General features: G+C 51.2%; 1 protein-coding gene across 2 annotated transcripts in view; it reads right to left on the reverse strand.

Annotated features, from left to right (window-relative positions):
• Positions 1–12777, reverse strand: part of ZDHHC14 (zinc finger DHHC-type palmitoyltransferase 14) — a 258748-nt gene that overhangs the window by 12272 nt on the left and 233699 nt on the right. For both annotated transcript variants that reach the window (XM_036886708.2, XM_036886707.2), the window contains exon 8: positions 9363–9465. In XM_036886708.2, the coding sequence (XP_036742603.1) occupies positions 9363–9465 (103 nt within the window). The remainder of the gene's footprint in view (positions 1–9362; positions 9466–12777) is intronic.

Genomic DNA, 12777 nt, shown 5'->3' on the forward strand with positions numbered 1-12777 from the left:
CTCCCCTGAGCCTCAGTCTCCTCAGAGGCGTGATGAGGACACCCACGTCAGAGGTTTTGGGAGCATTAAATGAGACAATAACATGTGCAAAGCACTTAGCCTAGAACCTGACACAGAAGCTCTCTCTCTCTCTCTCTCTCTCTCTCTCATTTTGCCAACATTTATTGAAACCAACTACCATACCCCAGACAATGGGGACATACAGCTTAATGCTGAGTGACAGCATTAAAGCATTCAATTACTATTATTATTATTAAAGCCCTAAATACTTTTAAGAGGGGGTAAATACTTTCATTCACAATTGAAATTTATATACCCCAGAAATCTGGCTTAAATTTCCTTTACAGTATAAACGATGGATAACAGACCTTTTCTTAAGAGTAGATTTTGATAGGGGACAGAAAGTGAGGAAAATGGGTTGTGAAGGCTGAAAGTATGGGGGGAGAAAATCACCTTACACACAGTCTATTGTGGTTAGTATAGTGTACGGTTAAGATCGTGGATTACAGCATCAAATTGCAAAGTCTGCACTAGGCAAATTTACTGAAGTTCTCTGAGCCTCAGTTTTATGAATCTGTAAAATGAGGATGACATTAGTACTAGCCTCAGGGTTGTTGTGAGAGTCAGCATGAGTTATCTATGTCCAAGCCCTGGAACAGCACCTGATAAGTTACAAGCTGGAACTGAATGGGATATGGTAAACGCTGAGCCAGTGTGATGAATCAACTGGAAAGATGAGAGGGGGCTGGAGACACATCAAGCTTCACGTTCTGTTTAGTGTCAATGCTGCCTGCATGTGACTGTCTTCTCTCTCTGTGCCCATGTAACCATGCTGCTTACCCCACGGAAGCCCGTACTGAACAATGGAAATAATAAAAAGGCACATTCTCTACTGCTTGAATGGCCTATAAATGCACAGGAGAATGCAACCTTATCTGGCAGGGTGACATTCACTGGCCCATTGACAAGACAGAATAGGATGGAGGCCCTGGATGGCAGAGGTCTGTCCAACACGATCTGCTCCGGAAGGGACCCTAAAGGTCAATGCTCAGCCCTCCCACTGATGCTGTCCTCCTCTGTCCAACACGGCTGGGGATGCTAACTCCCTCCTGCTCCCATGACGTCTCTGGGGTAGGGCGCTGGTCTGCCATGGGCTCTGGGTGTTGGGCATTTCCCTCTTGGATGGAGCAGAGCCTCCTTCCCAGAAGGGCATACCTTCTGGTTTGGCCCACCCTATGTCAGTCTCACAGAACTCATCTTGTCTTTTTCCCACTGAGAGCTTTCTCCAGCCTCTCCTGTGTAAGTCCTAATGTATGGGGGGCATTCTCAGCGGTGGGTAGGAGCCGTGGGACCAAACAGGTTTCTCCCAGCCTTAGGCTGAGTGGAAACCTGTCTCTAATAACGAAGTCAGCATGAGTCAAAAGGAGCTCAGGGCTCCAGGTCAGTGAACTTTTACATTTATCTGTTAGCAACTCACTTACAATCAGTAATGATTTCTATGTAATCGTATGCGTGCTTGGGAATTCCTACAAAGTGAGAAAAAACCAACTACAAATCATTTATAAAATATAATGAAACTTTCATGAGTGCTACATTCAGTGATCAATGAAGTTGACATATTCATGTGTCTCGTAGACATGAAATATTTATTAATTTTGATTTTGCAGTTTCGTGTTTTAGAGTTTATCATTTCTTTTTTTTTGATTCTTGGAAATGTTCTTAGTCCCTGGAAAAGCACAGGGGCACTTGGTTCACAGTATCTAATAGGTAAAATGACCAGGACCTCTGGTCTCGTGGCCCTCCCTAGAGCACCACTTCATGAAGCCCCGTTGCCCTGTCACAGCACAGAGAACGCCTTCCCTGTAGCTCCCAGTTCTACATTCAGAGCAGAGCCTTTTACAGATGTGACAGAATTGGAGGAAGGAAGAAATGAAGCATAGGAACAAAGACAGGAGCAAACTAACATTTGTTCAGAACCCCCCATGAGCACACCCCTGGGGGGGAAACCAGCACACACGTTCAGCTGAATGGTGGACAGGCACCTACTGTGTGCCAGGCCCTGTTATAAACTGGCGCCGGAGGAAGAAACAGATGGGATCTCAGTCGGCCAACCACACTCCAGGGAGGAGAACATCACCCCGCCTTTTTCATTTCAGTTTAGGAATTTAAGGCTCTTGGGAGTAGGGGGCTTGCCCATGACCACCCAACCCCAGTGTCAGAGCTGGCCAGTGGGGTCCCAGGGGCTCGGATCCCATGTCCCTCCCCTTCTATCTTTCCCCACAGTACTGAGTACTTAAATCTGTCTATTTGCAATGCCTCTCCTTCCATTATCTTCCAGAAACACCCTGTTCTATTATCTCACTAGTATCCAATTCAACGGGGAAACGTGACTGACATGGTGGGGACAGAGTTGAGTGGGTAGGTGGAGAGGAATTTAGGAAAAGAAAAGAATGCTAATTTCAAAAAATAATCTGCCAGCATGTGAGATGGAACTGGATTAGAATCTCAGATGATGAGCATGGGCAAGTCTCATAGTTTTTTAAATGCCAGATTGATATTTCTAGAAAAATGCAATTGATTCACATCTCTACTATTTCAGAGTGAATTGCTACAATCCAGGTCATTCTTTCAAAAGCATGGGTAAACAAAACTTCTGAGCTTTCCCACCAGCTACCTGCCGGGCACCTCCGCACCAGCCCCAGGTATCCATGGGCACCCAAATGCCAGCTTCTCCTAATTGACCCTCCTCTTGTTTTTCCTATTGATGGCTTGTATAATCACCCTGTCACCAAGCTAAAGGTAGGAGGTTTCCTTGGCTCCCCTCACCCAGACCTCCATACCGACTCCATCTCCAAGTCCCGGATGAAGGCTGCCTCTTCTCTGAACCTACCTCCGCCGTCCTGGCCAGCCCCCTCGTCACTGGGCCTCCTGTGAGGGCCTTCCTCTGCTTACCTGTCTCCATGCCAGCATGCATCCCCCCACCCACACAGCCTCCTGGGCTCCTCCACTACTGCCAGCCCCGTTCACGCCAAATGAAAATCTGATGGTACTGCCCACTGAACTGAGTCTCTGCAATGGCTCCGTGCCATTTACAGAACAGAATCCACGCTGGTTAGGAGGCACCCAAGGCCCTTCCCATGCTCCCTCTCTTACCTTAGCCCCCTCCAAGGCCTGCTTTGCAGCACACACCCTGGTAACACAGTCTTCCTGTTCTGCACAAGCACACAGCTTCCCTATGTACACCTGGCTTCTGCAGGTGCTCTGCTTGGACACCTGTCCCACCTTTGAGTGGCTAATTCATTGTAACTTCTCTTTCAGTATTTAGCTCAGATGTCCTGTCTTCTAGGAAGCTTTGCCTGAAACCTAAGGATTCCTTCCTGGACTTCCCAGAGCTCCCCAGCCTTGCATATGATACCACATTCTGTTTCAATCTCCATGTACCTGTTTGTCTGAATAGATTGTGTGGTAGTTTAGCCAGATAAGTCTAAGGGTTTTCAAAATAAAAGAATCTTTCTTTGTGCCACAGCAAAATATGGCTCAAAAAACATTCCTTTTAACCCAAACTTTGGGAGAGTGCAAGAGAATCTGAAGGCTATGGTGGTAGTTTTCAATGTTGGCTACCAATTAAAATCACTTCCAGGTTTACAGCAATACCAATGCCCGGGCCCCCACCTAGGGATTCTGACTTAATTGGGCTCAGGGGATCAGTAGTGTGACTCTAATGTGCCTCCATGGCCAAGGTCCACCGGACTGCAGTAAGCTCAGCTGCCACACGTAAGAGCCAGATCCAAAGAGGTTCAGCTGACACTACCTTGCGGGATTTTTAAATTGCAATACATTGTGTGGTGGAAGACACCCCCAGCCTGAATCACCAGCTGTGTGACTTTGAGCAAGTCAGGCATTGTTTTAAAGCCTCAGTTTCATGCTCTCTAAAAGGGGGACACCCTGCAGGTTGTTGTGGGAATTAAATGAGATGACCCTTGCAATAACAGTACCAGTATTGGCAACACTGTGGACTGCAGAGTGATAAACCACAGAAGAGACCTGCTTGACACAACATGATTCTGTATAGAATAAACCTGGTTACATTTTTTACAACTGCCTGAAATTCACCTTGTGATTCTCACACGTTCAACATTAAGGGATTTGTGCATTAGTTTTCACATCTGTCTAACTGGGGTTTGGAACACAAAACTTCTTTTGATTGATTGTGAGCTCTAATTATAGCCACAAAATGAAATATATAAATGAAAAGGAAGAGGGTGGATTGCTTGGCAAATTGTGACCAATTGCTTCGTGAAGATGCAGGTCTCCCAGAGAGCAGAAGGGAAGTGCCCTGGGGGTCTGCTGTTGCATCAGAGTCTAGAAAACCGAAAGGCTCCGGGTTCCTCCGGCAGGGCGCTGCCCAGCCTCATGGGCTGGCTCCCCGTGACGGCCTTGGTTGGGGCGTCTGTCGTGGGCAGGCTAAGCAAGTCGAATGGATGGAACATTAAAATTTGCCCCCAAAAATCAGTTTCACTGTCAGTCTTGAAACTTTTCATCCCACCTTTCCATATTTTGACAATTCCTGGAAGCTGCTTGGTATATACCTTTCTTAATCCTAGCACTCCTCAAAGCAGAGCCGAGGCGCAGGACACCAGCCTTGCTGGAGGTCCCTCTGCCGGAGTCTCCCAGCCCCCTCATAGGGGAGTCACATGCATTTCACGCACTGTCAGGAAAACACAAACACCAGTTCCCCTGCAGGGCTCACTCTGCTTTTCTTCCCTCTCACCAAGGCCTGGGGCTGGCTGCTTCCCTTTCCCTTCACTTTTACCAATTTCTCTCATTTTCTGTTTTTACCTTTTCAGTGCTTAACCTTTCCTCCTTTATTTTTCTCCATAATAAAACAATACAGACATAAGACGGACGGAGCAATGGCACCAAGTGAGGTAACTTTGAGAGACAGAAAAATTCCTGGAAAGACACATACCACTGAAACTGACTTGAGAAGAAATAGCAAATCTGACTAGACCCATAATAAGCAGTGAGGGAATTCATTATCACAAAACAACCCACAAAGAAAAGCTCAGGGCTAAATTGTTTCACTAGTGAATTCTACCAAATTTTTATAGAATTAACCCCCAATTCTTCACAAACGCTTCCATAAAACAGAAGAGGAAGAAATGCTTCTCAACTCATTCTTTGAGGCTATTATTACCCTGATACCAATACCAAGGATATCACAAAAAAACTATACAGATTAGTATCTTTTATACATGTAGATGTAAAAATCCTCAACAAAATACCAGCAAACTGAAGCCAGCAACATAGAAAAAGGATTACATACCATGACCAAGCAGGGTTTATGCCGGGAATGCAAGGAATATGAGTCAAATGGGATGTGGAAGTCTTGGCATGAAGTCCGGACTGCAGCATTTCCCCAGTATTGCACCACATGCCGGGCTAGCAGGTCTGGGGTCTGTGGGTCAGGGAGGGTGGGAGGGGCCACAGGAGCAAGGCCACGGCCCCTTCTAGGAGGAGGCGGCGCTCTGCTCTCCCCTGCCTATGGGGACTGAGAAGTGTTCTCTGCTCTTTGGATCTATCTGTCGAGCTGCAAAGATCAGGGACTCACAAACAGCTTCTAGCTGGACGGGGCTTTAGAGACAAATTAGTCTCAGCTCCTATTTTTCAGCTGAGAGAAACTGAGGAGCCCAGAGGCAGAGAGTCTTGCTCACAGTCAGGGAGATGACTTGGGGAGCTGGGGCTGGAGCTCCCACCTGGCATGTCCACTGCTGTCCAGGGGCTCACAGTGGATCCACTCGCCTGGCTGTTCTGTCCACCATGGCTATCAGGGAGGTGATGGTAAAAAGAGTAGCGAATATTTATATGATACTTATCTTGTGCTAGGCAAGGTTTTAAGTATTTTACATGCATTACCTCACTTAATCGTCATGGGAACCCTACAAGGGAAGGACATCAATGTTCCCATTTTATGGATGAAAACGCGGAGGCAGAGAGAGGTTCAGCAGCTTGACAAGGTCACTCATTTAAGTAAGTGGTGGCAGTCTGGCTCTTTGCACAATTAATCCCCATGCCCTCTTTGAGAGGAGGTAAGGAAATCCTTTTTAAAGTCTGGGGCCGACTATGAAGTGCTCCCCATTGGAAGAGACACTTCTGCACACCTGTAGCACTGCTGGACCATCCTGGTCCAGGGACCTGTCTCCAAGGCTGTGTGATTTACCAAATCCAGAACCAAGCCAACTTTGTAAGATTTTTAGAATCCATTCTCTGATAGGGAGAAGGTGGACCATGGTACTGACTGAGGTAGGGCTGCTTCACCTTCTAGTTCCCGGGCTTCAGCGGGAGGTGTACCACTTGCATACCAATTTCAGGTATGCCAACTACATCTCCTATTTTGCAGGAAAACTGATTTGCACAGCAAAGAAACTTGCCCAGGGAGATAACTGGGGGAGTCAGGGGTGGACCTCCTGCCCCCTTTCCATCCAGGGTTCTTTCCCTTTTCCTGAAATTGGTATGCAAAATGTCATGTATCTGAATGTATGGGGGTGCAGATGTCACTAGGGTTGGGGCAGCTGAAGTACTCCCACGGGCTTTTCTAGAAGCTCTTCGGAAAAGATCTGTGCACACACAGACAAGGGAATGGGTGAAGCTCCCCCTGCTTGGTGTGTGCGGATGGGTGAGGTGGTGTGTCTTCCACCCTGTGCAGGCGAGGATGGAGAGGGAAAAGGGTCTGAGTGCACTGCCAGCCTTGGTAAGTCACCCAGGGTCGCAGGTCCCCACTCAAGCCCCACCAGGATCCAGGACACCATGGCCCCTGGGGTCAGGACTGAAAGAGGCTCTGCTACAGGGCCAGAGCTCTTCCTGAATCCCTGATCTGTCTGGCACTTAGGGACACGTGGCTGCTGCAGGCACTGTCTTCCCTCGCTGCCCACACCCACGTCTCATCTCCAGGTAGAAGGGAGAACAGGAGGACAAGGAGCTCTAGGTCTTGAAAATCCTCATGCTTAGAGTTCAAACCAGAGATGAGCTGACGCCTGAACAGGAATCCGTACAGTGAATTAAACTCTAAGGGGTTAGCAACGGTGACTGCTCCCTAACCTCTGAAGGGCCCTCTTTAAATGATCCATATGGCATCATGGACCAGTGCCTAGGGGAGGTGGCCTTCCCATGGGGACAGGCAACTGCAACCTAGCCCTTCCTGCCACACCAGTGCCCCCAGGGCACACCCTTAACTGGGGTTTGGTGTAGGTCTAGCCTGGACTCCAGCGGGCACAACAGCATATGTTGTTAATCAGAGTATCTGATTAATGACATGGACTGAAACAAGCTGCCTGTGTCCCTCATTAAACCTCCTTCTCTGGCTACCACAGGGGCAAACAGTAGGTGCTAGTAATTGCAGAATTAATGAACTGTGCCCCCATCCCATTTTGACCTAAAGTGGCTTCATGATGGCAATACCTTGAAGAGAGACTTTATTTATTTTCTAAATTCACAGAATGTGTAGAGTATGGTGAGGTCAGTACCATGGGAGTTGTGGGGTAAAATGAAAGTAAGTTCGTTAGTTTTGTAAGAACTTCTGTGAAAACCTAGTGAGGGTCCGTAATGCTTCCTTCACACATGTGTGTGTCCTGTCCCTGGACTGCTGACCTTCTAGAGGGCAGCAAACCCCGCCAGTGTAGCATCCAGTTGAGTCCTTGACACAGTTGGGATGCGGGAAGTTGCTGAATTCATTCATTCACAGTTGCTGAATGAATGAGAGGTTGTGTACACATTGTGTGAAAACACGCAACCAGAGACATGACTGGTGGATGTGTGGTCAGAATCCTGGGCATTTCTTGTGCACCTGCCCACAGCTGAGAGAGGCTTCGGCGTGGAGGCACTTGCCTTCAGTGCCTGGCACTTGAAGGATGCAGTGTATGAAGTGAACATGGGCACTGAGGAGGTGTTAGACTGGGTTTGGAGCGACATATCATTGGCTGCGTGCCCACGGGTAGATGATCCACCTTTCTGGGCAAAAGAAGCTAAGAGTGGAGGACAAGCATGCCTACTTCCCCTGTCGGTTTGAGATTGAACGAGATTCTGATGACCAAGTGGATCCCAACACGGCTGGTGCTCAGTACTTTCAGCCTTCCCTGTGGGCCTGTCTCCCTACTTCCCCTGTCCTCTCTGAAAAACAATGGGTAGAGGGGCAGTGACCCTTATGGGTCATTGTGTGGGCGGGTGTGGACAGAACAAGATGTCCTGAGATCACTTGGAGCCGAGGGGCAGGGGCTATGACATACGTTTACTTTTTTTAAAGGAGGAATTTTATTAGCAAAAGAATGCAAACTAGACGCGGCCACTACCAACAAATAAACCCAGCAAGCTTCCAGGGGGCAGGAGCCAGTGTCCACGGTTATAAACACAGCCGCAGGGCCACTGAGTCCAGCTGCTGCCCTCAGCCTAATGCTGGCTCCCACCTTGCAGTTCTTTTAACGCAGAAGCGAAGTGCCCAGGTGGCTGTCATCCCCCACCCTGTCCCGTCTACCCCCAAAGGTAGGTCTGTGACCTGTTTGTCACTGGAGCTCTGTTGTGGGTTATTCAGATCTACAAAAAGCAAACCGGCGCTGGAGGTGGGAGGGGCAGGGGGACCTGGACTGGGCCCCTTTCAGAAACATGGCAATTCTTTAGGGAAATTTGGTCCAAATAAAGTGAAGCCATTGCCAGACAGACACTGAAGGGATGTTAAGGCACCAGTGGTCAGAGCCCAGGCGGGCTGTGATGTCAGGTACCCACGGAGACTCCCACCCCAGCCTGCCTCCCACCTGCAGGCTGTGAACAGTGTGCTGGCCCGCCCCTCCCAGACACGGCCTGTGAGCAAGCCGGAGCAGCCCTCACTCGGTCTGGGGGGTGATTCCTGCACACCTCGTTTGATTACGCACGCTGAGCTGTGCATGCCTGCTCCCAGGTTCTGGCTGAAAGCGGGAGAACTGGCGGCGCTGTCCACGTTAGGGGGTGTGGAAGCCAGTACAGATGGAGATGAAGGGCAGAATGGGACATGGGAACTGTGGGCCAGTGCATCCTGGCCTCAGACAACACCCAGGCTCTGCGGAAGGGAATTTCCATCATGGGTGCCACAGCTATTTCCGGAAGCGACTTTGTGTGTGTATGTGTACATCCCCCTGCACACGAACAAGCCAACACTCGGTGACCAGAACTTTGGCTGGATGTAGCCTTAATTTACCACTTCCTTTCCCTCGCCCAACCCTTTGGTCAGGGTCAGTGGGTGTCCCGGGGAGGCTGCTGTGTGTTACAGGGTTAGCGGACAGAGAAGCCAGGGGAAGCCTGTGCAGGAGCCTGGCCCTGCTGCAGGCGGCTCCTACCATGTCACTCTGTGACTGTGTGGCCCCATACGCGGCCATCCCATTGGAGGGCGCAGCTGGCTGTGGGGTGTCAGGCTGGATGTACCCTCTTCTGTCGATTAGGCTACAAGAGAAAACAAAACAACACAGGAGGAAGACTGAATGAAAAGCCAGGCACCATCAACACTATTTTAATTTCCATTTTGGGGCTCCCTCTCTCTGCACCTGGCCCCAGCTCAGGCCCTTGGAATACACCTCTACTCACCTTCATGCAGACTGATGGCCAGTCTGTCACTTTCTCCCTTAAAAATGCCTGCAGTCTCTGCCATCCCTACCACCTGCTGCAGACCACCATGTCTCCCAGCTCACCCACCAGCCTCACCGCCACCAGCCTCTCCCCTCCCGCCCATGACCCACCCCACCACCAGCGTTAGTCCTTGTCAAGGGCTCTGCCTCCCTGCACGGCTCTGATGTTGCTCCGTCACCTACAAGCAGAGTCCAGACTTCCAGGTTTGGCCTTCTGGCCTCACACACTTACCCCCAGCTTCCCTCCCCAGCCTTCAGCGCACACCCATGCTTTTCCTTGGCTCATTCCTTCAGCACAGGTGTGGGTACCTGCTACGTGCCTATCCACGGCATGTACACAGAAGCCCAGTCATGCCTGGTAGGCACTCTGTGCTCTGCCATCTCTGTTTTGTTCAAGCTCTGGCTTTTTCTTGCCTAAAGTCACTTCTCCTTGCTCTCCACTATCCTCTTCATGGCCAGGTTCAAAGCTCCCAGCCTCTGCTCCTGTCCCTGTCCCGCTTTCTTAGCCCTGCAGGCGATCCCCTTGCGGGGCAGTTGCTCTGCGTCTGCCGTCATGTGACTGCAGACCATCCTCTGTCTGCCGGCTCCCGAGGCAGCCTTCCTCTTCACAGCCCCCAGCACCTGGCCCGTGCCAGAGGAGCCGGGACCTCCGCTGCACCGCGGACTGCCCCGGGCACCTGTATCGCATCCTGCTGGCTCCGTCTGTTTCCACACTGGCCTCGGTCATGGAGTGCCAGCTCCGCGAGGGCAAGGACTGGGCCTTCTGATCACTGTGCCCACAACTGATACCCACGGGGTGCTGAGCCAATGCTCGTTGATTGAATGAATACAAATGGGTCCTTTGTCACCTATGGACAAGTTTGCTGAATGTCACAGAGACACCTTTTCCAGACTCTATGGCACTGCAGGCCAGGAAAAGGGGGGCGGGGAAGCTTCACTTTGTCATCAAAAGAGTTGCTTTTTCTCTCCCTGATGAAGGCTCAGGGGTGACCCTGGGTTTAAGGCAGAACGGCAGAGGGCAACAGGAGGCTGGGCTGGAAAGTGGGTGCTCCCTGCACGGCCTCTCGCCCTGTGGGGCTCAGGCTGCCCTCCTGGCAGCTTCTGCGATCCCGGGTCACGTGCTCCCCGCTCCTGAGGGCGGCACACCCCCACTTGTTAATTCGGCCTTCAGACAACAGGAGGCATCTCTGCGACGGCCAACTTCGCGCCTTCCAGAGATGGAGTAACAAGCCCTTAAAAAGTACTTGTGACGGGATCTCGAAATGGAACTGCCTCTGCTTCAGGCTCAGTCGGATCCCTAGAGGCTGAGAGGAAACAGCGAGCAACCAGAACCCCCTCGACCAAGGAGCCCCAAGGAGCCCTGGGCCCCAGGCAAGGCCGGGCCGCACCCCTCACGAGGCACACGAGGCCGACGGAGCAGCGCGCGGGGTCGGCCCTGGAGGAGGGCGACCCCTGCATGTGCAGATGATGAGAACGAGGGGCTGCAGACCATCCTCTGTCTGAAAGCTCCTGGGGGCGGCCAGCGGGGGGCCAGACGTGGTGCCTCAGGAGGGAGCCAGTGAGGACGTGGGGCCTGAACTGTATCCCCACAAAAGCCGCGCTGAAATCCCCCCGGGGGACAGAGGTGAAGGGGTGTTAGAGTTTCCTCCCGACACCCTTACAGCTCCGGGTCACTGAACTGACGCTGTGCCTGAGGACGTGGAAGTGCCCTGAGACTTTTTTTCTTTAAGTGACAGGAGAAACTATGTGACTTTCAGGGATCTCATCCAGTAGCAGAAAAAGAACTGGGCCACCAGGAGAGTCTGAAGGGACAGCAGGGAGAAAAATAAAGGTGTTCTCGGCCTGCTTCCTACACATTCCCGTTCTGTTTAATGAACCCACCATACACCCAAGATTGGGACATGCGACCAAGCCTTCTAGCCCTCACCGTGTCCTAGGAGCCCCTCCCGATCTGGCTATGCTCCCCCCATCTCACCTCCTGCACCTCCAAGCCCCCTCACTCCGGTGCATGAACTTCTATTCCTCTCTGACAGTCATGCTCTCCCCTCACTGCAGGGCCTTTGCACATGCTGTTCTTCTGTCTACTCCCACAGTTCCTACTCATCCTTTAGAACAGTTCACAACCTAGGCCCCTCCACTGGGAAGCCCTCCCAGGTGCCCCAGGCACCTGTACCCCATTCTCTATCACAGACCCTCCTTGACTGTACAGACTTGCCAAGAGGGTCTGTATCACCCATTATACTGCACGCTCTCTATCAGGGCCACACAGCACATGCTCAGCAATAATGGCCAGGTGAATTCTTACGATTGGTTGGCCCACAGCACTAGCTTGACCCTGACCACACGTTGGGATTTTCTGTCTTTCCAATTTTCCATTCCTCCTGCCAGACTTGCATGAGGAACCCCCTCCCACTGTATGAGGACCTGGCCATCCCCACCCTGCTGCCGCCCATCCCTCCAGGGACGCCATGCAGGGGGCGGAATGTGACTCTTTGCAATCACAGTCCATAGCTCTCACAAGACACATGTAGACACACACTTTCTCTCTCATGAGCACATCATTACACTGTTTAAGAATATGCTGGCGGCAACTCAGGCATACGATTCTAGGCACATAGGTGGTTCTCAGCCCATCTGAGGCGAGGGAGATTGCTCATCGCACAGGCCTGGCTGGGAGGCTGGTGGAGAGCCCTGGCCCTTAAGGGCACAGGGTGGGTGGGTGAGACAAGGCGGAGGGAGGAGAGGGCTAAGAAGGTAACAGGAGGGAGGAGCAAAGACACACGCCCCCTCCCCGCTCCCACCCCTGCTCCCAGGGCGCAGCCTGGCCTGCCTGCTGCAAGTGAGAGCTCCGCCTTCTCCCTGCACTGTCTGCTCATCTCCGATACTCAACATCATTCAATAATTAAGGGTGCCACATGCCTCAGTTTCCCTGTTTTGACCCTTAGGGGAATTCCCCCCAAATTTGGCACAAATTCAGTAGAAGAACCAAAATAGTGCCAAGTGTAGCACAACAGAGCCCGATCTCTGTTTTACTGGGACCGCGCCTTTGTGGTGAAGCTGAGCACTGACCTGGTGGTCACCTGGGGGGTGTGGCCGCATCTACCAGCAGCTGTGAGGCCTCTACCTGTGC

The sequence above is a fragment of the Manis pentadactyla genome, chromosome 12 (assembly GCF_030020395.1).
Source record: "Manis pentadactyla isolate mManPen7 chromosome 12, mManPen7.hap1, whole genome shotgun sequence".
Classification (NCBI taxonomy): Eukaryota; Metazoa; Chordata; class Mammalia; order Pholidota; family Manidae; genus Manis; species Manis pentadactyla.